The sequence below is a fragment of the Narcine bancroftii genome, chromosome 1 (genome assembly GCF_036971445.1).
Source record: "Narcine bancroftii isolate sNarBan1 chromosome 1, sNarBan1.hap1, whole genome shotgun sequence".
NCBI classification, from domain to species: Eukaryota; Metazoa; Chordata; class Chondrichthyes; order Torpediniformes; family Narcinidae; genus Narcine; species Narcine bancroftii.
The window spans coordinates 279740463-279768194 of record NC_091469.1 but is presented as its reverse complement, the minus strand read 5'-3'; the positions used below and the strand labels follow the sequence as shown (position 1 = coordinate 279768194).

General features: G+C 41.2%; 2 protein-coding genes across 6 annotated transcripts in view; one reads left to right on the top strand and one right to left on the bottom strand.

Moving 5' to 3' along the window:
- ano9b (anoctamin 9b) overlaps positions 1-27523 on the bottom strand; it is a 128803-nt gene extending 101280 nt beyond the window's left edge. For all 5 annotated transcript variants that reach the window (XR_011345658.1, XM_069901005.1, XM_069901011.1 and 2 more), the window contains exon 1: positions 27305-27523. Coding sequence is in view for 4 of the 5 variants with exons in the window: in XM_069901005.1 (XP_069757106.1) it covers positions 27305-27313 (9 nt within the window). In the remaining variant the exon portion in view is untranslated. The remainder of the gene's footprint in view (positions 1-27304) is intronic.
- On the top strand, positions 11-17617 carry LOC138751566 (uncharacterized). The gene is made up of 2 exons (XM_069914007.1): positions 11-712; positions 16078-17617. The coding sequence occupies exons 1-2, from the start codon at positions 40-42 to the stop codon at positions 16194-16196; spliced, it is 792 nt and encodes a 263-aa protein (XP_069770108.1). The 5' UTR covers positions 11-39; the 3' UTR covers positions 16197-17617.
- Positions 27524-27732: the final 209 nt, after the last annotated feature.

The following is a 27732-nucleotide window of genomic DNA, read 5'->3' as shown; positions in this document are numbered from 1 at the left end:
AATGGTCCACAATTCATTTCAGAGACATTTGCGGAATACATGAGGACCACAGGTATCCACCATCATAAAGTAACTCCGAAATGGCCGCAAGCCAACGGAGAAGTAGAGAGACAAAATCAGTCCATTGAAAAACGATTGAGGATTGCACACGCAGAAGGACAAAATTGGCGAGAAGCATTGCTATCTTATGTGGCTGTCTATCGAGCAACGCCTCATGCAACCACTGGAAAAAGTCCTACAGAAGCATTTTTTGGGAGAAAAATCCACACAAAAATGCCAGAAATAAAGGAAATCCGAGATGACCAGGAGATGAGGGACCACGATGCTGAAAAGAAAGGTGCAGCAAAGCTGTACACAGATTCGAAATGTGGAGCCAAGTACTCAGACATCATGCCAGGAGATAATGTTCTAGTGAGGCATGAAACTGGTGGTAAGCTAGACTCACCTTATTACCATCAACCCTATACTGTCGTATCCAGAAGTGGCAGTATGGTGACAGTCAAGTCTCCGACTGGAGTCCTGTATAAGAGAAATATATCAAGTGTAAAATGGTACCAGTCCAGAGATACATCGAGTGAAGAGGTTGAAAGGCCAATACGAGATGCTGAAACTGAGAGACCTGATGATGTTCCAGAGGCAGTTACCAGCACTCCTGATGAAGTGACTAGTTACGCTGAGAGTGAACAACCGAGAAGCGACGACAATATCGCAGGTAGGCCGAAACGAAACCGGAAAGTGCCCAAACGATACGAAGACTTTGTGTCATTGTTTTAATAAGAACTTTGGGACAGTATTTAATCTTATATCATAAAGTGCATGTATGAATGCTGTAGGAAGTAAATTTTATGTAGTTGAGTTATAGTATTACCATTAGTTACGATGTTTGTATGTTTCCGAGGGATATTGGTAAGTGAAGGTAAAGTTTATTTCTGATTAAAGGAGGGATGTCATGATAATGAATATGTATGAGATGTACCAGAAGTCATGTGGTATGAGAGAGAGATAAGAACACAAGCAAGAGAACAAAGGAAACTGTAGAATAAAGGACCCAGAGAAGTTTACCTGATAAACTAGTGTTTAATGTTTTATTAACTTCACATTTCGGGCCACAAATGTGACAACTACCATATTCCTTCTTCCACGTGGCATCAATTCATTCATAATCAAAGCCTGTTACCACAAAGAGATTTCCTTTTACATTGAATATTTGGTAAATGATATGGTTCTTAAAATAAGAGAAAATAAGTCAAGTCACCTTTATTTGTCATTCATACCACGCATTGCATTGTAAAGACGAGATAGCGTTTCTCCAGGACCACGGAGCAGATTTATATAAATATAAGATAAAATAGAAGTTTAACTATTAAGATAAAACTTAATAAAACCATTATTTGTGAGGGAGAAAGTGTATATAATACTGGAGAGCATACACTGTATAGTTGGACGGCGTGACATGTATGGTCTGGGATAGAAAAGTATAATGCATAACATTACGGAGGTGAAATAAACTGCAATCTAACAGTAAAGAAATTAAATGGATTATAGGAGCACTGACATTTTCAAAAGATAGGTGGGAGAAAATGAAATTAAGGAGATAAATCCAAAATGGAGACACAGGAGACTACAGATGCTAGAATCCAGGAGCCCCCCCCCAAAAAAAAAACAAGCTTCTGGAAGAACTCAGTGTGAGGCAACATCCACAGAGGAAACCAGATGGTCAACATTTCAGGACTGAGAAAGGAGATGGAAGAATGGAAATATTAACGAGGAGGGGGAGGGGATAGATGGTCCAAGGCAGACAGATGGAGCCAGGTGGAGAGCAGTAGGAGTCGAATTGTGAGAAAGTGGAAGGAGAGCGACAGGTAGGAGCAGATAAAGGTGGAAGTAAAATAAAGAAAGAACAGTAGATGGAGCAGGGAGAAAGTGCATGGGGAACTTTATTTAGGCTACATTTGCAATACCGTTTGCAGTATGAACAATCCATTGTAAGGATTTTTTAAAAACCCAGATTGAGACAATATAGATTTCCTAAAATGTTCTCTTGACCTGAACAAATCAAAATTGAAGATTAAAGAGCATGAAGAAAATCATTTGCAGAAAGAGGCATCAGAGTTTGACACTAGAGTCAAGTCTCTTTGACCTCTTTAAAACAAATAATTGAACTCCCACTGTAAATTCATCAGTGGAAAATTAACCTGTAATTTACAAAACTGTTTCCATGCTCAGTAAGTCCATTCTGCTGGGGAACAGAACCATATCAACTACATATGGCATCAAAAATCTACAGAAAACAACAAAGAGCACCAGTTCGAGGGGAAGGACAAAGAATGGGTAGAGCTGCCAGCAAGAAATAATAAGTCCCAGTAAAAAATACAAAGATTTTAGTAACAATTAAAATATAATGTTTTTCATCTATTTATTTTTTGGACTCTGGATATAATGGTAAGACCAGCATTTTATCACCTATCCCAGAATGTCTACTTGAAAAGAAAATGGTGAGCTATCTCCCTGCATTGCTACAATCTTTCTATTGAAGTTACTCCCTCCTGCTGTTGGGAAGGGTGTAACATAACATAACATAACAATTACAGCACGGAAACAGGCCATTAGGCCCTTCTAGTCCGCACCGAACCAAACACCCCTTTCTAGTCCCACCTCCCTGCACAATGCCCATAACCCTCCATCTTCTTCTCATCCATATACCTGTCCAACCTTTTCTTAAATAATACAATTGACTCCGCCGCCACTATTTCTCCCGGAAGATCATTCCACACGGCTACCACTCTCTGAGTAAAGAAGTTCCCCCTCATGTTACCTCTAAACCTCTGCCCCTTAATTCTTAACTCATGTCCTCTTGTTTTAATCTTTCCTCCTCTTAACGGAAATAGTCTATCCACATCCACTCTGTCTATCCCTTTCATAATCTTAAATACTTCTATCAAATCCCCTCTCAACCTTCTACGCTCCAAAGAATAAAGACTCATTTAGTCTTTATTGTACCAGGAACAATAAAGGATTTCCAAGTTAGGATAGTGTGCAACTTGAGCAGAACTTGCAGTTAGTGATCTTATTAGTCTCTTATTAGTCTCTTATTATCTTATTAGTCTTTATTGTACCAGGAACAATAAAGGATTTCCAAGTTAGGATAGTGTGCAACTTGAGCAGAACTTGTAGTTAGTGATCTTACCAAATGCTAAAGCCCATGTCCATCATCAGTTTGGGAGGAACTACTGAAGGAAATGGTGCACATTGTAATCATGCAGTGTTGTGTTGAAGTGAATGTCTGTTCAAATGGTGAATAGGGTACCAGTGAAGTGGGCTGCCTGGTCCTGCATGGTGTCAATTTTCTTGTGTGTGTTTGGAAGTCATGCTCATTCAGGGAAATGGAGTATTTATTCAGTCTAGACTTAAAGATGGTGAAAGAACTTAAGATCTCAGTAGGTATATCACTCACTGTAGGATACCTAGTCCCTGAACTCCTCTTGTATTTCTGTGGCAATTAAGTTGCATTTCTGGGCAATGGCAACCTCAAGCCACTTCTGTGGAGGATTCAGCAATGATAATGCCATTAAATGTCAAGGTAGGTAGTTAAACTCTCTTGAGTTGGAGTTTGTCAATATTTATCTATTATTAAAAATACTAACCACTTATCATCTATGCCTAAACATTGCCTGGGTCTTGTGACATGCAGGCTTAGGATATGTAAATAGAATTGAACATTGAGCAATCATTGGTGACATTCCCACCTCTGACCTTATTGAAGAAGTGTATTGTCCTGCATCCAGGATGATGGACTTCCATTGCAATCACCTTCTAACTTTGTATGAGGTATACTTCCTACCATTAGCATGCTTTACCCATGGTTCCCATTGCCCTTAATTTTACCAGTACTTAGTGCCACACTCAGTCAAATGTTGCCTTGAAGTCAAGGGCATTCAGTCTCTCTTCATCTCTGTAATTCAGCTCTTTGTCTATGTTTAAAATCTGTGATGAAATCTGGAATCCAATAGTCCTGATGAAATTCAAACTGGGCATTGTTGAGCAGATTTTTTATGAACAATTGTCATTGCTGACGACACCTTCTGTCACCTTGCTGATGAATAAGTGTAAATTGACTGAACAGTAATTAACCAGATTTAATTTGCCTGCTGTTTCTGAGCAAATATACTTGGGCAATTTTCCACATTGTGGGATAGATGCCAGTATTGAAACTGTATTAGAATAGCTTGCTCTGAGTGCAGGTCTTCAGTACTCCAGACAGAACTTTGTCTGATCCCACACCTAAGATTCTCATGAATTTTTTAATACTATAGGCAATTCCTGCTGGTAGTGAATCTGTCTGTCTTGCATCAGGCAAAAAGAAATTTCATGTAATATGACACTGTTTTATTACTATGATTACTGGAAGTCAGCCTGAAGAAAACTGAGGTCCTCCATCAGCCAGCTCCCCACCATGACTACCAGCCCCCCCACATCTCCATCGGGCACACAAAACTCAAAACGGTCAACCAGTTTACCTATCTCGGCTGCACCATTTCATCAGATGCAAGGATCGACAATGAGATAGACAACAGACTCGCCAAGGCAAATAGCGCCTTTGGAAGACTACACAAAAGAAGCTGGAAAAACAACCAACTGAAAAACCTCACAAAGATAAGCGTATACAGAGCCGTTGTCATACCCACACTCCTGTTCGGCTCCGAATCATGGGTCCTCTACCGGCACCACCTACGGCTCCTAGAACGCTTCCACCAGCGTTGTCTCCGCTCCATCCTCAACATCCATTGGAGCGCTCACACCCCTAACGTCGAGGTACTCGAGATGGCAGAGGTCGACAGCATCGAGTCCACGCTGCTGAAGATCCAGCTGCGCTGGATGGGTCACGTCTCCAGAATGGAGGACCATCGCCTTCCCAAGATCGTATTATATGGCGAGCTCTCCACTGGCCACCGTGACAGAGGTGCACCAAAGAAAAGGTACAAGGACTGCCTAAAGAAATCTCTTGGTGCCTGCCACATTGACCACCGCCAGTGGGCTGATAACGCCTCAAACCGTGCATCTTGGCGCCTCACAGTTTGGCGGGCAGCAGCCTCCTTTGAAGAAGACCGCAGAGCCCACCTCACTGACAAAAGGCAAAGGAGGAAAAACCCAACACCCAACCCCAACCAACCAATTTTCCCTTGCAACCGCTGCAATCGTGTCTGCCTGTCCCGCATCGGACTGGTCAGCCACAAACGAGCCTGCAGCTGACGTGGACTTTTTTACCCCCTCCATAAATCTTCGTCCGCGAAGCCAAGCCAAAGATTACTATGATAATAAATTGAATCTTGAGTGAATTAAATTAGTTGAAGATTGGCTTCTGTGATGCTGGAGACATCAGGACGATGCTGTGTGTAGCCTTCTGTTTGAAAGTACAGTTTATATAACACCCAGTATGATAGCCAGTTCACGATCTGCTGGTTATTAGCAGATGAGGTTGTTTTTTTTTTCTGCACCATTGAAAACTCTGCATTGTTATAAATCTGTTGAGATACTCCAGAATTGGTGAAGTGGGAATCTCCTGAGATTGTAGGGGTGAGCAGGGGCCTAATCAGCACAAAACCATAAAGAAATATGAAACAGGGAATACAATATTAAAATCAAGATGTTGCTAGACCATGTACCAAGGTAAATAAGCAAGTATACAGGTGATGAGTTTGTGGAATAGTTCAGGACAGGATGTGAGCAAAATTTGGCACTAACTCAGCTTTACAGAAGATGGAAGCAGGGTGGCCATTAAAACACAGTTGGAATATCAATAAGTATGGATAGTTACATTGGTGCATTATGAAAAGACTTGTCCAGAGACCTGATATTTTCTTCTCTCATTTTTCTTCACTTCACACAGAAGATAAAAATTCCATGTTTTACCATGTTTTATTTGGAAATCTGGGCAGCAAATGCATCTCTATCACACACACACACACACACACACACACACACACACACACACACACACACACACACACACACACACACACACACACACACAAGCAGGGATCACCAAACAGGTAAAAGTGATGGACTTGGTCTACTGTAGACAAATGTTAAAGAATTTCATATATGTTATATTCTAAATGTAGTATTACATGACAGTAATGGAACCTGCGCTGCGCTGCGCTGGGTGGGTCACGTCTCCAGAATGGAGGACCATCGCCTTTCCAAGATCGTGTTATATGGCGAGCTCTCCACTGGCCACCGTGACAGAGGTGCACCAAAGAAAAGGTACAAGGACTGCCTAAAGAAATCTCTTGGTGCCTGCCACATTGACCACCGCCAGTGGGCTGATATCGCCTCAAACCGTGCATCTTGGCACCTCACAGTTCGGCGGGCAGCAACCTCCTTTGAAGAAGACCGCAGAGCCCACCTCACTGACAAAAGGCAAAAGAGGAAAAACCCAACACCCAAACCCAACCAACCAATTTTCCCCTGCAGCCGCTGCAACCGTGTCTGCCTGTCCCGCATCGGACTTGTCAGCCACAATCAAGCCTGCAGCTGACGTGGACTTTTACCCCCTCCATAAATCTTCGTCCGCGAAGCCAAGCCAAAGAAGAAGAATGGAACCTTTACCTTTTTAAATTTTTCTTTCTAATTTCTGGAACTACAAGAGGTTTCTATTTATGCCCCTACCATCTCAAATACCTATCATGTCTTAGAACTGGAATTGAACATCTTATCTATTTAGGAACTACGATCCCTCTGAATCATCCAGAGTATTTGACTCAATTTAGGGATGTGAGTTTTAATGGCAAAACCATCATTTATTGTTGGTTCCTTTTTTACCTTTGAGAAGGAGGTAATAAGGCACCATCTTGACTTAATTTAGACCTTGAGATGAAAGTACTCCATGAGTGTTGTTGGGTAGCGATTTATTCCCAGTGTGATGCTAAATGAGTGATACATTTCTGAATCAGAAATGTGTGCAAATTTGAAGGTGGTTGTTTATCCTTGTTCTTTAGTGTTTAATATGTCAATATACCTAGGACAGTCAGAAGGGTTCTACAGAGTATGTGAGATTACAACTGAAAGAAAGATCATTTAAGCAAGGGCAGCATGACAGCATGATTATGGGGTTCATTCAGGAGCCTGATGACTGCAGGGGAGAATTTGTCTTTGAGCCTGAAAGTATGTGTGTGTGTTCATGATGGGAAGAGGGAGAAGAGTGTGTCCAGAATTTGATGTGTCTTTCAGTACATTGGCTGCCTTTCCTAGGCAATAAATAAAAAGATGTCCATAGAGAGGAAAGAAGTTTGTGTTATGTTCTGAGCTGCATTCACTACCTTCTGTAGTTTCTTCCAATCTTGAGCAGAGCAGCTCCTCCACCTTGCCTTTGATGGTTTACCTGTAGAGGTTGTTGAGGGATGTGGAACTTGCTGAACTTACATAGTCTTTTAAGAAAGTAGAGGCATTGGGATACTTCATTGATCATTGCATTGATGTGCTTGTCATAGATCAGGTCATTGGAGATATTTCTTCTTAAGAACTTGAAGCTATCTATTCTTTGACTTTAGCACCATAAGCGTGGCCAGGGTGTGGACTCTGCCCCTCTCCTGATGTCAATGATAATCTCTTTCACCTTATTAATGTTCAGAGAGATGTTGTTACCTTGGCACCATCTCTCTAGACTTCCAGTCTCTTTCCTGTATTCTGTCTCACCATTATTTGATACTTGGGTAACTACCATAGTGTTGTTGGCAAATTTTAAGTTGGGAAGTTGGAATAGTATTTAGCTGTACAGTCATGAGTGTAGAGGGATTATAGTAGTGGAGTGAGTATGCATCCTTGAGGAACACTGGTATTGAGTGTGATTGTGGGGGAGATGTTGTTACCCATCTTCACTGACTGTAGTCTGTTAGACAGAAAGTCAAGTAGCAGAGGACACTGAGGCCAAGATCCTGATATATGGGAAAAAGTTTGCTTGGGACCATGGTATTGAAGGTGGAATTGTAGCCTGTAAACAGTTGTCTTACATAAATGTCCTGAGCATTCAGATATTCTCAGGCCAAATGGAGAACTAGGGAGATGGCATCTGCTGAGGATCTGTTTGACTGGTAGGCAAATTGAAGAAGGTCAGGGCAGATTGATAGGCTAGAGTTGACGTGAGCCATGATCAGTATCTCAAAGCACTTCATGATGGTAAATGTCAAAGCCACCGGTTAGCAGTCATTCAGGTTTTGGAACTGATGGTTTGTTTGGAGGAGCTAATGTTGAATACTTTTTACAGATGCTAAACTCTGTGGCTATGATGTTCTAGTGGTGAAGGAAATTAATATTTAGGATGGGGGATTGGATTTCAATCAAGTGAGCTACTTTATCCTTGATATCATTGACCTTCTTTAATGTTGGTGCAGCTGCACACATCCAGACAAGTGGAGGATACTCCATCATATCCTTCAGAGTTTCATTACTTCATAAATTTCTATACACCTCAATTTTAAAAGATTGGGCTCTTATTTTGTAGTTATGTGCTTCTGTTCATGACTTCCCCTCCCGTGAAAAAAGACAAATAAGATTATTTTCTTTCCTCTCATGGGAGTTTGAGGCACCAACAAGCAATTGTATGTTTCCAATTCAGCATGTTAATTCACTTTAAGCATTAATGCAATTTCTATAGTCTAAGCTTTTTCAACATCAAGGTATCTTCCTTGAGAAGGTTAAGAAGTTACATTTTCTTTGGTTCCTGTAACAGTCAATGCAAATTAGCAATGCAAAATTTAATAATGATGTTGTCACCTGTAAAAGCAAATTTGTGATGTTGCAAAATGTTGTAACCACAGACTTAGGCCAGAGCTATCTTATCGGGGTAAGCAGCATAAGGAAAGTCGAGTGTTTCAGATCCTTTTTTTATGGATCGATAAGATTTTTATATCCTTGCCCTAGATTAGAATGAATTAATAGTAGTGCAGAATAGCTTGATGGTTATGGTCATGGGGTGAGATGGTCATTGGGCACAGAAGGCTTCCTGATTGTATTGGAGGTGTAGATCTAGAGCTCAGGTTGCTGATGGTTTGAACTGGAAACTGTGCAGTTGCAAAGGCCATGGGAATGCTGGAGGGGTATCCACAGACACCCAGTTTCTCTGAAGGGACTCTCCTTTATTCCCAATGCTCAGTTGTCCCTTTTTTGCCTTACAGCAGACCAAAGTTGAAGTATATTATGCTTTTTTACATTTTTAATGTATTGATGCATGACAATAAAAGGATCATTTGAAATATGATGGAGCATGCATCTAAAACTCTGGACCCACAAAGACTTGAAAAATAGAGGAAGTTCTTCTTAAATTTTAATTTCATATAAACAAGAAATTCCCTCCAGCTGTAACAGCATTTTCTGAAACATGTCTCATCATGTCAGTGCTCTTCAGAATTCAGAGGTTTTCACAAGGTAACTTCAGAACAGTTTGCAACTCAGAATAGTTTTAGATTTCCCCCATCGTAGCATTTAAATTTGTAAAATATTTTGAGTGTACTGTATTACATTACTTTTGTCAAGATAGTTTTTCAATATCAAAGAACGTACCAACAAGACTAATTCTTTGCCTGCTCTAAATTCGTGCTGCTTAGAAATAATGATATAGACATGATAATAGTCTATAGAGGCCAAAATGGAAGTAGAATGGTGTTGTTCATCTATGCCCTTCTAGTCTGTGCCAATCTATTATTTTGCCTAGTCCTAATGACCTGCACCTCCTTCATACCTCTCCCATTCATGTACCTATCCAAATTTTTCTTAAATGTTAAAATTGAGCCCGCATTCATCACTTCAGCTGCCTGCTCATTCCACACTCCCACCACTCTCTGTGTGAAGAAGTACTCCATAACGTTCCTCTAAACTTTTCCCCTTTCACTCTTAACTCTGGTTTTTATCTCATCTACCTTCAGAGGAAAAAGCCTACTCTATCTATTTTTGTCTATCCCCCTCATAATTTTAAATACCTCTATCAAATCTCCCTCTTTTCTTCTATGCTCCAGGGAATAAAGTCTTAACCTGTTTAACCTTTCCCTGTAACTCAGTTCCTGAAGTCCAGGCAACATCCTAGCAAATCTTCTCTGCACTCTTTCTATCTTATTGATATCTTTCCTGTATTTAGGTGACCAAAACTGCACACAATACTCCAAATTTGGCCTCACCATTGTCTTATACAACTTTACCATAACATTCCAGCTCCTATACTCAATACTTTGATTTATGGCCAATATGCCAAAATCTCTCTTTACAAACCTATCCACCTGTGATGCCACATTCAGGGAAATATGTATCTGTATTCCCAGATCCCTTGGTTCTACCACACTCTTCAGTGCACCATCATTCACCGTGAATGTCCTTTCTTTGTTCTTTTCTTCCAACACCTCACACTTGTCTGCATTAAATTCCATCTGCCATTTTTCAGCCCATTTTTCCAGCTGGTCCAGATCCTTCTGCAAACTTTGAAAACCTTCTTCGCTGGCCATAAAACCTCCAATCTTAGTGTCATCTGCAAACTTGCTGATCAAATTTACCACATTATCATCCAGGTCATTAATATAGATGACAAACAACAATGGTCACAGCACCAATCCCTGAGGTACACTACTAGACACAGGCCTCCAGTCTAAGAAGCAATTATCCACCACTACTCTCTGGCTTCTCTCATCCAAACTTTGTCAAATCCAGTTCACTACTTCACCATAAATACCTAACGTCTGAACCTTCCTGACTAACCTCCCACGTGGTACCTTGTGAAACGCCTTACTAAAGTTCATATAGACAACATCCACAGCCTTTCCTTCATCAACTTTCTTGGTAACCTCCTCAAAACACTCTATAAAATTGGTTAAAAATGGTCCACCACGCACAATTTCTGGCTATCCAAATAAATGTATATCTGATCTCTCTGAACATCTTCCAATAATTTACCTACTACTGAAGTCAGGCTCACCGGCCTATAATTTCCAGGGTTACTTTTGGAGCCTATTTTAAACAAAGCAAAAACATCAGCTACCCTTAAATCCTCTGGCACCACACCTGTGACTAAGGACCTTTTAAATATTTCTGCAAGAGCCCCTGCAATTTCTACACTAGGCTCCCTCAAGGTCCAAGGGAATATCTTGTCAGGCCTTAGGGATTTATCCACCCTTACTTACTTTAAGACAGCAAGCACTTCCTCCTCTTTAATCTCTGTAGGTTCCATGACCTCAATGCTTGTTTTTCTTACTTCTCATCACTCTGTGTCTGTTTTCTGAGTGAATACTGATGAAAAAAAAATTAAGATCTCTCCTATCTCTTTTTGCTCCATACAAATCTGACCACTCTAATCTTCAAGGGGATCAATTTTGTATTCTTTTGGTCGTAATGTACCTGTCAAACCCCTTAGGATTTTCCTTTATCGTGTCTTTTTTTTAAGCCTTCCTAATTTCTTTTTTTAGTTTTTTCTTGCATTTTTTAAACTGCTCAAATACCTCATTTACTCCCTGTTCCCTATACCTGTTATACACCTTCAAAATCAGATCCCCATTATCCCTTGAAACCAAGGTTCCTTATGCCTGCTAACCTTGCCCTTAATCATGATAGGAACATACAAACTCTGTACTCAAACTTTTACCTTTGGAGGCCCTACACTTATCTTGTACATCCTTCCCTGTAAACAACTTATCCCAATCCACACATTCTAGATACTTTCTCATTTCTCAAAATTGGCCTTTCTTCAATTTAGAAACTCAAACACTTGACACTAATGGCATCACTGGACCCAAAATGTTCCCCTACACACACTTCTGTCACCTGTCCTGTCTCGTTCCCTAATAGGAGATCCTGTATTGCATTCTTTCCAATTGGTATTTCTTTATATTGATTTAGAAAACTTTCCTGAGCACATTTGACAAACTCCCAAGCCATCCAGCCCTTTTACAGTATGGGAATCCTAGGCAATATGTGGAAAATTAAAATTCCCTACTATCACAGCCTTGTGTTTCCTGCAGCTCTCTGCAAATTCTCTACAGAATTGCTCCTCCAATTCTAGTTGACTGTTGGGTGGTCTATAATAGAATCCTATGAGGGTTATCATACTTTTCCTGTTTTTCTGCTACACCCTTATAGCCTCAGTAGATGAGCCCTTTGATCTGTCCTGCCTGAGCACAGCTGTGATATTTTCCCTGACGAGCGATGCCACTCATCCCTACCGCTCTATCGTGTTTGAAACAACAGAATCCTGCACACATTGAGCTGCCAATCCTGCCCCTTCTGCAACCAAGTTTCACTGAAGGCCACAATGTCATAAATCTATGTGCCAATCCACAATCTTATGCTCGTCAGCCTTTCTTACAAAATTCCTTGTATTGAAATAGATGCATCTGAGAACATTTCCAGCATGTGCAACCCTTTAATCTCTGTCTTTATTTGCAGTCTTCACATCACTTTTTCCCTCCTCCACTCTATTATCTGCTCTAACACTCTGGTTCCCATCCCCATGCAAATCTAGTTTAACTGCCTAGGAGCAGCACTAATGAATCTTTCCACAAGGATATTAGTCTCCCTCCAGTTCAGATGCAAACCATACAGATAGGACAGGTTCCTGGAAGAGAGCCCAATGATCCAGAAACTTGAAGCCCTCCTTCATGCACCACCTCTTTAGCTATGTGTAAAGCTGCATTATCCTCGTATTACTAACCTCACTAGCATATAACATGGGTAGTAATCCTTAGATCACTTCCCTGAAGGATCTGTCCTTCAACTTAGTGCTAACTCTCTGAACTCTTTTTGCAGGACCTCATCACACTTCCTACCCATGTCTTTCATCCCTACATGAACCACAACATCGACTGCTCACCCTTCCTCCTGAGAATGCTACCTCGGACCCTGGCGTCAGAGAGGCAACATACTATCCAAACTCTTCCACAGAACCTCTCATCTGTCCCCCTAACTATGGAATGAATCCCTTATCACTACACCTCGTCTCTTCTCCTCCTCTCCCTTCCTAGGCACAAGACCAGAATCTGTCACAGAGAGCAGATCGCTATGGCATGTCCCTGGTAGGTTGACCTGCCCCAACATTATCCAAAATAGTATATGTGTTATTGAGGGGCACAGCCACAGTGGTACCCTGCACTGCCTGTCTGTTTCCTTTTCTCGCTCCTGAATGTCACCCAGCTACCTCTCTCCTGACTCGTAGGCGTGATAATGTCCCTGTAACTCCTGTCTATCATTCTCCCAAATTATCCAGAGTTCATACAACTCCAGCTCCAATTCCCTAACTTGGCTTGTAAGGAGCTGCAGCTGTTCGCACCTCTGACAGATGAAATCGTCAGGGATACTGTTGGTTTCCCCGATGATCCACATTTTGCAATAGGAGTATGCCCTTGGCTTTGCTGCCATCACCACTGTCTATGAACTAGAGAAAAAAAATTAAGTTCAGCTGAACTGTTAAATATATTGATCATGATCTTATGACATTATAGGGACTGTGTCAATATTAACTTGGAATGTGAAGTAAGTACCAGAAGAGGCCCAAGATAAGTATTCTTTTATTTAATGTTTTCTTGTTGGTCAAGAAAACCAAGAAGGGTCCAAGTGCTCCACATGGGCAAACAGTATAAGAATGAGGGATCTGGTGTCATTATCTGATGTTTTGTCATTCACTTTCTCAGAGAACCAGTGCCAGATTAACTACCACCCTGGCCCCTAGGCTGAGTTTTAGTAAGGCCCGCCCTTACCTTGTCCCCTCACTGGGTGATACTCTCCCCTCACATATTCTAAATTTATCTGCTGGGTATTTACTCGGGGTGTGCGTGTGTATGCTGTGCTAAGTGATGGCAGATAGATTGATGGGCTGGGTAGTAATAGCCCTATGGAGAGGGGTGCACGAGGAGGGGAGGGGTTGGGCCGGTAGTGAGTTGCCTTGGTGCTGGCTGCTGGTGGGGACCTCATCACCGGGCTCTGACACAGGGCTGCATTTGGGGCAATTTATCCAGTCCCTGTTCAACTCTCTGCTGCACAACACCCCCCTGGTTTGTATCAGCCAGCCGCCCCACCTTTCAACCATTTACAGCAACCATTGCAAACTCTGGGTACAATTTCCAGAAACTGTTCTGACTGTTGTTCATAATTTATTTTTAAACAGCATGAATAATTAAAGTGATCACTTACTTACTTCTCTCCCATGGCAGTGGCAGAGAGTCCAGCTGAGGGCTACCAGGTAGTGTTGTGTTCGTTGTGGGGGACTCCTAAACTCTTCCTTGTTATTTAGCGTTATGGGCAGGATTCAACCCTGTCCCCCACCCTCCACCTTCTCATCAAACTGAAATAGATGTTAAAAATCTAATAGTTTGGTGGGAAGGTGCAGGATCACACACGCTGAATGGCGCCACCACCAGCTCCCAGAAACAACAGCATGCGTCACCTTGGCAACGGCACGCCGCCGACTCTGGCCCACAGTCACCGGCTTCACCCACGCAGTAAGTGTGAAATGATAAGCAGACCAGACTACCCTTTACTGACTAGGCTGAAGCCTTGGGACTCGGGGCACCCTTACCTTCAGGGCCCCTAGGCTTCAGCCTACTCAGCCTAATGGTTAATTCACCACTGCAGACCATTGTCATTTCCTGCTTGTCCGATGGTGCGATCTTTAGTGATAATTCAGACAGGAAACAAGCCAGATGTCTTTGGAGTGAAGTAGTTCAGGTCTCACTCTGAATCTGTGAGACCATGATCCTTTCCCACTGGACCCACATTTGCTTTTTGGAAGAAGTCAATTCTCATAGATTGCATCATCTTGCCTTTGTATCCTTCTCTTATTCCAGCCCTTCTTTTCTCCCACTCATTCTCCTTTCTGTCACTGGCCTACTTGTCTTTTTAATTTGACTGAAATATACCCCATAGATTTTTGGAAAAAAAAAATCATGTTAAAGGTGCTATATAAATGTAGTATTTTTATCTCAAGTTGAACTTTTCCATACAATTTGTTGAACCAGTTGGGAGATGTTCATCTCATCAGCTGTAGAAGTAAGGGTCTTTCTAGTTTAGATTGATGTTGATTAATATATCAGATAAATCAGCACATTAATTAATTAACCAAAATATTAATACAGAAATACCTCTTGGTTAATGCTTTTGCTGAGACAGGGTCAGGTACCTAAGGATAGCATGAGGCTTCAGAATGTGTGTTGCATCGCCTTGACAGCCAAGCTGAAATTCCACCAACCCTGACCATGGACAGCGAGAGGCTCTGGAATGTGTGTTACCTGATAACAATAGCCTGGCTGATAAATTTCCAACCGTCATATTTCTCGCTAGAATCATGTGACTTAGTAGCATTGGGAGAATCATAACTGTAAAAATACCTGAGAGGAGGGGGACACATGTGCGATTGGTCCATAATATTTTGCAGTGTGTAGAAGGATATTTCATAGATAGGATAATGTTTGCTGCCTAGGAGGAGACTATTTCAAGATTGGTTAATGTCAGATAGCATTGGAGAATTTAAACCCATGTATCTGTATGTTGGGGGAGCTCCTCCCTCCTCTGCGTAGGTGATGGTCCTCCCACAAACTTGTGTATCAAAAAAAGTTATTTGGCTGAAGAAAAGTCTGAGCCTTTCATTCCTCAGGAGAGTAAACAGCTGATTGGGACCTCTCCCCAGAATCTGAATTGAGGATCAACACCTATCCTCCATATTGAACCTAGGGCTCAGAGCAAGAAGAAACAATGAAATTACAGACTTCCCACATTGATGTGAGAATTTTAAAAAATATTAAAGTAGCATTGTTGAATTTAGCGCTCTCTTATTTGAAATAGTAGCCTCCAAAATCAAAGGCTTCTAAAGTTTATGTTGCAAGAGAAATTTAGGTTCAAAATTTTGATTCTAATTCACAGAATAACTTCAAATATAGTTGTAATTAAGTTTTATTCCTGTTGTTAATCACATCTCCAAACTTAATCTCTGTATTTTAACTTCCTTATGAATAACTCAAAGAACTAAAGATACTTCTGCAAGCCCTGAAAATCTACAAAAGTTTGACTTTTATTGTGTTTTTGTACCTTTCTATAAATATGTTTTTTTTCTAGAAAGAAGTTGCACATGTGATGTTCACCCCAAGAACCCACTAAAGAAAAAATTGTCTCTGAACTATTTAACCAAGCAGATGTGTCTGCCAAAGCCAGTTAGGCTGGTTAGACAGCATTGATGCTTGCAGTGTGCCATGGTCAGATGGGCATGGTGAAAGCACTCCTTCTCTGTGCTGCTGATGTCAATATCCTGGAAGATGAGGCAAATAAGTATGCTTCATTACTCAACAGGGAGAATCAGATGCAAAATGCAAGTGTCAGATCTTTCACAGCAGAATAGCGTGCTTTTGATGGAACTAGAAGATGCGCAAGGAAGTTAATTCTGCTGACATAAGCATTTCTCTGAAGTGATTTCTCAGCATCTATCGTAATGATGAGCAACTGCAACATCAAAATCAATAGCTTTGGTGACTGTTCATGAACTTGATGATAAACAGGAAAAGGAAGAGCAGAGGAGAAAACCTCTTCATGGATATCTGAACTTCAGCTAAATCCTGCTGATGCCCTGAATGAATTTGAACGACTTCTTAAAGACATGTCATTAGATACAACTGGTGGAAAGAGACCACCCATGGAATGTAGATACTTTTGTTATGTAAACATACTGTGATTGTGCTTTTATTTTTTTCTAAAGGGGAAAGATGTGTTATTATGTGTATAAATAATAACATTTCCCAGCATGCAATGTGCACGGTTGGCCAGAAACCATATGTGACATATCATATGGGAGTTGTTGCAAGTCGGTTGAAGCAGCTCAAGGAAAATAAAGTTGGTTAAGTGTTAAACCCATGTAAAGATGTTCTTCCAGAAAGAACAAGCATAACGCCTACCCCTGCCCATCACTCCACCATTTTATTCAGGTACCTGCCTATTTTTAGTTCATATCTTGACAGAGGGGTCAGGCCTGAAATGTTGGTCATGTATCTTTATCTTTACTACATAAAGAATGTTGCATCACTTGCTGAATTTCTCCAGCATTATTGTGTAAACTGCAATCACAGCGTCTACAGACTTTCTTGTTTAACTCTGAAGCAATGATACTTCACAATTAAGATAGATCAATTTAAGTGCTAGGGTTTTTAGCAGGATTTAGGACATCACTATGTGAAATATTACTTTTACAAAGATGAACTAGGTTTAACTGGCAAGTTTATACCACTATGACTTTATTTTTCTTGTTTTCATATCTGACCTAGTCTGGGCAATTCATGCCATACTATCTAATCTAATGGTCCGTCAGATAGGAAGATGGCAGTTGCCAAAAACGAATGGAATTTCATGTCAGGCTGCACATCTTCCCACATTTAAAATAGCTATTGTAGTTGTGCATTAAATAACAGTGAATGCCTTTCTCCCTCATCCATATTCTGACACCAGATTATGGCCCAACAGAAAAACAAAGTAAGGCAGCTCGTTTGTCTAAGATTCAGAGTTTTTTTTACATTTTGTCCATAATTCCAGAATCTTCATGCTACATCTGTTTTTCTATCCCAATATTAACATTTGTCTACTGGTAATGACCTGGATTTAGTCTCTAATATCATTCCACCATTTTCAAAATAATACATCTTCCATTTTCATAGTTTGTCATAAAAGTGAAACTGTATATTCCCCTCTTTCTTTCATTAGTACCTTATCACAATCCTCTCTCTGTCCAAAGTTCAACGATGCAATTCCTAATCCTGGCTATATTACTTGACTTCTGTCCCACCCAAGTAGAGGTAGCATCCTTGTCAAGAAAACTAACAATATTCTGTGAATGAATATTCTCATTGTTCACCACTGTGGCTCCCATTTTGTTTGATTCAAATTCAATTCAATATTGTCAACACATATTGTCCTCTGGCTTTTTCTTGTTTTCATTCACAAAAGCTTGGCACTATTGACATGGCTGTCTTTTATGGGACATTCTGAATTACCTTGTAAATTCATGATTTGATAGGTCTTTGCAGAAGAAAGTTAAAAATGGACCTTGGCCAAACCAGATGAACAGAATGTTTCCTTCCAGATGTGTTTTTAAATAACAATCTGGTAGATACAATCCTATATGCTAGATTTATTTAAGTAGTTGTGTTATATAGTAGCATCTGAGTTCAAGCCTCACTCTTCAGAGTGGTAACTAAATCTACACTATCTACACTATTGGTATTTTTCATCGTTTGTTGGATCATCTAAAGAGCTGGCAAACATTCTATATACTTTCTCTCAATTTCTCCATCTACTCCCAGGATGAGGTTTTCTGTTCTAGAACATTCAAAATATCCTCCTTTTCAAATAAATGTGGCTTCCCCCTCTACTGCCATCAACACAGCCCTTACCTACATTTCCTCAATTTCCTGCAGATCTGCCCTAGCTAACTCCACCCCCAAAAGCAACAATCAAAGGATTCCCCTTGTCCTCATCTATCACCCCACCAGTTCTCCGGACCCAAAATCTGAAATTTCTGCCACCTACAACGTGATCCCACCATCAGCCACAAACTCCCCTCTCCTCTCCTCTCCCCACTTCACTCCTAGGGACAACTCCCTCTGTGACAACTTCGTCCACTCATCCCTTCCCACTAATCAACCCCTTCGTACGTACCCATATGACCTAAGGAAATGCTGTATTTGCGTCCACACCTCTTCCCTCACCACTATTCGGCTCCCCAGACAGTCCTTCCAAGTAAAACAATACTTGACTTGTGAATCTGCATCTGGTGCTCTCGTTGTGGCCTCCTCTACATCAGAGAGACTGCATGCAGACTGGGAGATCATTTCGTTGAGCACTTTCACTCTGTCTGCTGCAATAACAAGGACCTGCCAGTAGCCAACTATTTTAATTCCACACACCATTCCATACTGACATGTCTGTCCATGATCTCAAGCCATGCCAAACCGAGGCTACCAACAAAGTGGAAGAACAACACCTTCAGCCTCATAGCATTAACATTGATCTTCATTTTCTGTTAAACCCTTCCCACGAGGCTCTCTCTTTCCTCTGTCTCTTTTCCTCCAGCTCCTCCCTCCACTTCCCTTCCCTTTCCATTCAGAGAGCAACTCCCTCCCCAAATCACTTCTCAGGTTTTTTCTCTTCTACCATCCTACCTACTGTATATTCAGCTATGACCTCTTAGCTGTTAGCCTGTGCTCCTCCTACAACCCTTCCTCCCTCTTCTCCTCTCCCCCTTTGCCCATTTCCCAGATATTTTTATTCAGGCACCTGCTTGCTTTTTCTTACACCTTGATAAAGGGCTTGGGGTCGAAACATTGGTTTCTATAGATGCTGGGTGATCTGCTGAGTTTCTCTATGTTAAAGTCCAAAACATTTACAGACTCATCCATATTTTTAACAACCAACTTTTTCGCAATACACAAATGTGACAAAGGGCCCCAAGCCCAAAACATTGGTTGCCCTTTTCTTCGAATGGATGCTGCGTGACCTGCTGAGTTTCTCCAGCACATTTGGGCATTGCACTTGACCTCGACATCTTTCTTCTTTAACACAATCTAGATGGTCAAGCTCCTCAGAATCTTATTTCACTAAGATCACCTCTCATTCTTACAAATTTTCCAGAGAATACTAATCTTTCCTCATTAAAGCAACCTTTCATCCTGAAGCAACAAAAAATCTGTTGGAATGATTCAACGACTTGACCTGCAGACTTCCTCCAGCAAATTGTTGCTTCAGATTCCAGCATCTGGAGTCTTCTATCCCTAGAATTGATCTGGTAATTCAATTTTGTGAATCTAGCTGCACTGCTTCTAATATTTAGCAATTTAAAATTATGTTAATAACTTACATGAAAATACCCAAATTTTCTGGTGGTATTAATTTGCAGTAAATACCACTGCTCTCCCCTGTTACATAAGAATTACTATGTAGAATTGTCAAAACTATAAGCAGTAACTAGCGGACAGAAAAGGAAGAAAATGACTAGGATGTGTTAGCAGGTATTGAGTAGGAAAGGGCTTTGGCAAATACTAGAGCGCCTCGGATGCCCCCCAAAGTTCCTCAACATGGTTATCCAACTGCACGAAAACCAACAAGGTCGGGTCAGATACAGCAATGAGCTCTCTGAACCCTTCTCCATTAACAATGGCGTGAAGTAAGGCTGCGTTCTCGCACCAACCCTCTTTTCAATCTTCTTCAGCATGATGCTGAAACAAGCCATGAAAGACTTCAACAATGAAGACGCTGTTTACATCCGGTACCGCACGGATGGCAGTCTCTTCAATCTGAGGCGCCTGCAAGCTCACACCAAGACACAAGAGCAACTTGTCCGTGAATTACTCTTTGCAGACGATGCCGCTTTAGTTGCCCATTCAGAGCCAGCTCTTCAGCGCTTGACATCCTGTTTTGCGGAAAGTGCCAAAATGTTTGGCCTGGAAGTCAGCCTGAAGAAAACTGAGGTCCTCCATCAGCCAGCTCCCCACCATGACTACCAGCCCCCCCACATCTCCATCGGGCACACAAAACTCAAAACGGTCAACCAGTTTACCTATGTCGGCTGCACAATTTCATCGGATGCAAGGATCGACAACGAGATAGACAACAGACTCGCCAAGGCAAATAGCTCCTTTGGAAGACTACACAAAAGAGTCTGGAAAAACAACCAACAACTTGTGATCAATTGCAACAGTTTTGGAAGGGTATTCAATCTATACTTAATAGTTTATATAATATTTGTCTTGTATTAGATCCTGGTATATTTTTATTAGGGAATATGCAATCATTAATTGATTTGGGCCTACAAGATTATCAGATTTCTTTTATCTATTTAGCTTTAGCTGTGGCCAAGAAATGTATAACTCTTACTTGGAAAGATAGAAATATATTAACTTTAGATAGGTGGTATTTGGAGATGAAGTTCTGTTTGACTATGGAAAGGATATCTTTTTCATTTCTGGATTGGATGTCTTTTTATAGGTTGAAGTGGACTCCGTTTGCTAAATATATGCATTTGTTTGATTTAAATATGTTTTTAAGTTTGATATTTTAGTATTGATAATTTTTTTTAATGTTAGTATCTTTATTTGTTATGTTTTTTCTTTTTTTGTGTAAGGGGGTTTCTTTTTTATATAATTATTGTTCATTTTATTAACTCTTCACTCTTTATTTTGGGGGGCGGTTAGACTAACTTTAAGCTAGGTCATTAATGTTGTGTACTAATTTAGGGGGGGGGGGTTTAGTTTATTTAGTCTGCCGATGTAGTATTGTAATTTTTATTATCTTATGTTTAATCTTTTTACTGTAACTTTCTATTTTATTCATGTTATAAAATCTTAAATAAAGTTTTTAAAAAAAAGAAAAACAACCAACTGAAAAACCTCACAAAGATTAGCGTATACAGAGCCGTTGTCATACCCACACTCCTGTTCGGCTCCGAATCATGGGTCCTTTACCGGCATCACCTACGGCTCCTAGAACACTTCCACCAGTGTTGTCTCTGCTCCATCCTCAACATTCATTGGAGCGACTTCACCTCCAACATCTAAGTACTCGAGATGGCAGAGGCCGAAAGCATCGAATCCACGCTGTTGAAGATCCAACTGCGCTGGGTAGGTTACGTCTCCAGAGTGGAGGACCATCGGCTTCTCAAGATCGTGTTATATGGCGAGCTCTCCACTGGCCACCGAGACAGAGGTGCACCAAAGAAGAGGTACAAGGACTGCCTAAAGAAATCTCTTGGTGCCTGCCACATTGACCACCGCCAGGGGGCTGATATCGCCTCAAACCGCGCATCTTGGCGCCTCACAGTTCAGCAGGCAGCAACCTCCTTTGAAGAAGACCGCAGAGTCCACCTTAAAAGGAGAAAAAACCCAACACTCAACCCCAACCAACCAATTTTCCCTTGCAATCACTGCAACCGTGTCTGCCTGTCCCGCATCGGACTTGTCAGCCATAAACAAGCCTGCAGCTGACGTGGACTTTACCCCTCCATAAATGAAGTGAGCAGGAGTAGAAGCTGAACTTTCCCAGTGAATTGCAGCTATGACAAATGCTGAAGAGCAGCCTGGCAGCATAGAAGAACATTTGAGACATTTAGAAACTTGGGTTGAATAAAAGAATCAGGAACTGAAAAGGGCCCGACAAAAAGACATCTCAGCATTGGTCGTTCACACATGAACAACCAAAACTCCAAATCTCAGTTTCTTTATGCGAATTTAGACAGCATACTGGAAATGTGGTAAGTGAAGAGGCGGGACTTGCAACACCACTGCGGTGACGTCCTATTTATTACCCCGTTGTTCACAGAATGCCTCCAGTTTAATTTAACTGCAGGCGTTCTGGGAAATTGACAAGGGGTCTAGGAAGTAAAATGTCAAAAGGGGAATGGCACCTTCATTCCCATTCCATGCTTTTTATACCACATGCATTCTGGGAAAATGGGAATCATTTCCTGGAATGCAATGTATGTCTAAAAAAATACACAATATATTTTGACATATAAGTCGAGTTGTAAAACCCTAAAAATGTTCTCAAAAAGGAAGGGGGGGGGTCAACTTGTGCACTGGATTTATTTTGAGACCTTAAATTCACCAAGAAAACCAGATTGATGTCAATTTGGTGTATGTCGATGCTGGAAGCACCTCCCCACCACTGGTTCCACCACTCCCCGACACCTCCCCACCACTGGCTGCCGCCACAACCACTCCTACTTGGGACCCTCAGGTCGCCATCGCTGCTCCTGCCTGGTAGGCCGAGCTTCCTGCTCCTGCCAGGAGCACAATGTCGTCGCTGTCTGGTAGGCAGAGGTTTTTTTTTTAAAACTTACTTAATTTACAGTTTTTTTACTTGTAACTGGGATATTTTAAAATGTTTTAGGTTGTTCCTGGGAGCCCTGGACAGCCCAAAAAATGGGGGTTGACTTATACACCAGATATACTCTTTAAATTAGGCAGAACAATGGGGGTCAACTTATACGCTGAAATATACAGTAAATGTTAGACAGTGTAATTAGCAGGCAGTTATTTGCACAATTGCAATTGTAAGCCAAATTTAAATTAATTATGACCCAATGAGTAAGCATTCACACCTCTTTGATGAAGAGAATTCTAAGTACAGTATTTACAATCCCCTCAGAGAAGGTTTCACCTAATTTTGGCCTTTATCCTAAGAATGCTTCCAATTTTTGATTTTGATTTTCCTTACCACACAAAATAAATGGTCGAGACCCCAGAATCTTATTTCAAGAAGATCACCTCTCATCCTTGTAAACCTCTATTTAAGTCACCTCATATTCTTCACTCCAATCCAAGTAAAATCCTGGTAAACCTCTACTCTCCATAGCACCCTTTCCATACCTTCCACATCCTTCCTGTAATGAGGCAAACAGAACAGAAAACAATATTCCAAGTGTGGTCTCACCAGAGGTTTATAGACCTGCAACATTACCTCAAGACTCCTGAAGTCAATCCTCTGACTAATGAAGCCCAGTATACCATAGAACTTCTTAACTATCCCATCAAACTTCGAGGTAACCTTGAGAGATCTATGGATTTAAATCCCAAGGTCCCTAACCTTTCAACACTGTTGTATCCTACCATTAACCATGTACTCTGGTTTCATGTTTGACCATCCTCAGTGGATCACCTTACATTTCTTCTGATTGAACTCTTTTTGCTACTTTTTTGCTCAACTCTACATCCTTCCATATCCTGTTTTAATCTACAACAACCTTCAACACTATCCCTAACACCTCCAACCTTTGCATCATACACAAACTAACTTACCCTCTACTTCTTCAACTAGGTCATTTATAAAAATCCAAAGAAGAGGGTCCAAGACTCTTCCTGCGGATCGTATGATTGCTTTTCTTACACTAATGGCTAGAAGATCTATACTATTAAATTGGAAAGAGGTAAATCCTCCCACTGTTTTCCAATGGTTTACCCAAACTATACTATGTTTAAATTTAGAGAAAATTAGAAACTCTGTCTATGAATCCCCTTCTAAGTTTGAGTTAACGTGGCGACCATTTATTCAATATTTTCATTTGTGGTGAGTTGATCTGGCTCTGTTTTCTTTCTATGATTATGTATGATAATTGGGCTGTAAGATGAGATTGGAGTGATCGGCATGGTTTAGCTATATCTGTAGGTTTTTTTAAAGTTTTTTTTAAAGTTTTTTTTTTAATTCAGATTTGTTTTTTCTTCTTTTTTGGGGTTTTTTTTCTCTTTTTTCATATATTGTTATTAATTATATCTTTTTTTTTAGAGAAAGTTCACACCCTAAACTGATCAAAAAAAATTTTTTTATGATATATTTTTATTCTGTAATATTATTGTTTAATATCTCTGTATTAATTCATTACTTACGATGTATTTTTTTTATATCTCTTTGAACTGTATGTGTTTATAAATTATAATAATAATAAAAAGATTGAAAAAGAAAGAAGAGGTTCCAAGGACCGATCTCTGAGGAATTTCACTAATCACTGACCTCCAGGCAGAATACTTTTCATTCACTACTACTCTCTCCTTTCTACAGGCAGCCAATTCTGAATCCACACAGCCCAGGTTCTATGGATCCCATGCCTCATGATTTTCTGAACAAGTCTCGTGTGGGGTCCTTGTCAGATGCTTACTAAAATCCATGTACACCACACCTACTGCACTACGTTCATCAATCTTCTGTTACCTTAAAAGCTCAATTAGTTTTTGGTCGTGAGGCATGACCTTCCCCTCACAAAGCCATACTGACTATTCCTGAGAAGATTAAATGCTCGTAAATCTTATCCTTAAGAATCATCTCCATTAGTTTTCCCACCACTGATGCAAGACTCACTTATCTATAATTCCCAGTATTCTCCCTATTACCATTTTTGAATAAGGTGCCACATTTGCTATTCTATGATCCTCTGGCACCTCCCCTTTGACCAAGGAGGACACTAAGATAATAGCCAATGCCCCAGCGATCTCTTCCATCCCTTCCCATAGCAACCTGGGATATATATTGTCCGGAACTGAGAGTTTCTTGATCGTAATTTTAGTGTCTTGTTGATCCCGAAACATCAGTTATACATCTTTACCTTTGCTACATAAAGGACACAGTTTGACCTGCTGAGTTTCTCCAGCATTTTGTGTTTTTACTTCAACCACGTTGTCTACGGATTTTCGTGATTTATTTCTGACTACTACAACAAATCTGTGAAGGCTCTTCAAGCAGTGCCGGATTAATGTTGTAGTGAAAGTAGCATATGCTACAGGCCCCGGATTTTCAAGGCCCCCTGCGTTTATGTACTATGAATTATGAGAAACTTTTTCATTTTTATCTTTGTGAATTGGCTATGAGATACCACACTGACAGTCTGTGTTAATAACCTTGATTAAAGGTGATGTTTTTAAATATTTTATTTTAATTTTCAAACACTCCTAAAATTCAAACAAACCATATAAATTTTTTTAACATTCATATAACAAGAGTCTGTATTTATCTCCTTCCCCACCTTCGTACAACTGAAAGTACAGTGAATTAAATTACATTGAATTAAAGGTGATAATAATCTTTAATAACTTTTAATCGGGGTTATTACCACAGTCTATGGTGTGTTGTATCTTATAGCCACTGCACAATAGTCTGATGAAAGGTGATAATAGGTTAAAAATCATTAATCTTAAAGGACAGAGGCTGTCCTCGCCTCTGTCAACACCTTGCTCCTAGCCCTACCCATCCCCCCAGCTGCCTGGTGTCCCTCCCAGCTGTCCGCCACACCCCCCCCAGGCTGTCCCCCGACCCCCATCCACCGCCCCCCCCATCTAGCTCCCAAATGGCAGCAGGGGTGCAGTGCTGCCGAAGTTTACCAGTGCGCTGTTCCGGCATCTGATTGGGCCGCTTCTGGGATGCCTCTGCATTTCCCTGGGCTACCAGTGCTAGGGAAATGCAGAACAGTTCCAGCTGCATGGGGGATTATGGGTTACAAAGTCGGCCAATGATCCCACATTAAGCCAGTCACCGGCCATTGCTGCTGCCACCATAAGTAAGTTTTGTTTTAACAAAATGTGTAAGTTTTAACAGGGGAGAGGAGGGGAAGGGGAGCACAATTTCAGTGTAAGTGCAAAATGTATAAGTAAGTTTTAACGGGGGGGGGGTGCAATTTCAGTGCTTGCTATAGCCACTATGTTCCCTAGATACGCCATTGGTAATCACTGAATATAGAGTGAACTCAGAAAGCTAGACTATTTCAAACTTATCAAAATGGGCCTACAGGGTCAGTGTCAGAAACTCTCTAGGGGGGGGTTGGGGGGGGGATTTACTGCAGTCACACTTCCCTCTCATTGCGCATGCGCCAGCTGGCACTTCATGCGCTGCCGTCACACTCCCCCCTCACCGTGCTGCGCCAGCCAGCACTATTTAGGACCGCACATGCACCAGCCAGCACTATTTACGACCCCTTTAAAATAAATGCTACAGGCCCTGCAATACCTTAATCTGGCACTATCTTCAAGGGATCCCTGCCCTGAAGAAGTTCACCTTTGTTCTCTGAAGGGAGTTCTGTGGGATTCTCTCTCACTTCTCCCCATCTGTGACCCCTGCTGCTCTCAAGCTCTGCATAAGGGCTCAAGCCTGAAACGTTGGTTATGTATCATTACCTTTGCTACATAAAGGACATCGTTTGACCTGTTTCTCCAGCAATTTGTGTTTTTACTTCAACCACAGTGTCTACAGATTTTCGTGATTTACTTCTAATCTAGTTCTGACCTCATCTTGACCAAGGTCCATTTCTCTGTTGAATACTGAAGCAAAGCATTCATTTACCGAGACACAACACAGGAAAACTGGCTGAGGAAGAGTTGATTAGGAAGAGTTGATTGAGCATTACTCCCTTACCTGGGGTGCCCCTGGTCGTGGGAGCAGGGCAATCAGCCTTAGGCATTCCTGCCCTTCAAGCCTCGATTTTATTGCTCTATTCGTCTCCTTCCCAAACGCGTCTTTTAATGCACTTACACAGCTACAAATGACATGTCAAATATATCTCACCATTACCCCTTTTCCGGGAAGAAGCATCACTCAATCACTTTAATTTTTGGAGAAAATTCTCGCATTTAAAAAAAAATAGATTGAAACCAAGAAATGTAATTGCCTTTCTCCCGGTCAATGGGTTCGAAGTATCTGTCACGCCCTTACGCTTTTCTGTTTGACTTATTTTAAAAGTTCATGGATTTGTGCTAATGGGCAGAAAAGCTTCAAACTGAGGCGCAAAAACAACGCGGGCTGCAAGCAATTTAAATATCTCCGGATTTACCTGCTCCATATCTTTGGCTGCGATCTCGTTCGACGATGTTTCTCTCTCTCTCTCTCTCTCTCCCCCCCCCAAACGTTTGAATCCTGCAAATAACCAACCAGTCCCACTTGACCAGCGATCTCCTTCGATCTCCAGCCTTGAATTCGCCGCGGATCCCCTGCTGGGACACTAGCCGATAGCTGCTGCTCTCGGAGCTCTCTGAGTTACACCGAGTGATATGTTCCCAACCCTCCCGCTACGACTTCCTCATTCCACATACTGAGTAATGTGATGCCAACTTCAGCACTCTTCCATCCTATTCTAAGATTCACGGTACTCTGATTGAAATGGCCGGCTCCTGGAATAGGCCAGAATTAGATTATGGGAATACAGAAATTGTGACAAGCATCCGCGCTGGAATCCGATAACCAATTTCGTTTCACGTTTCT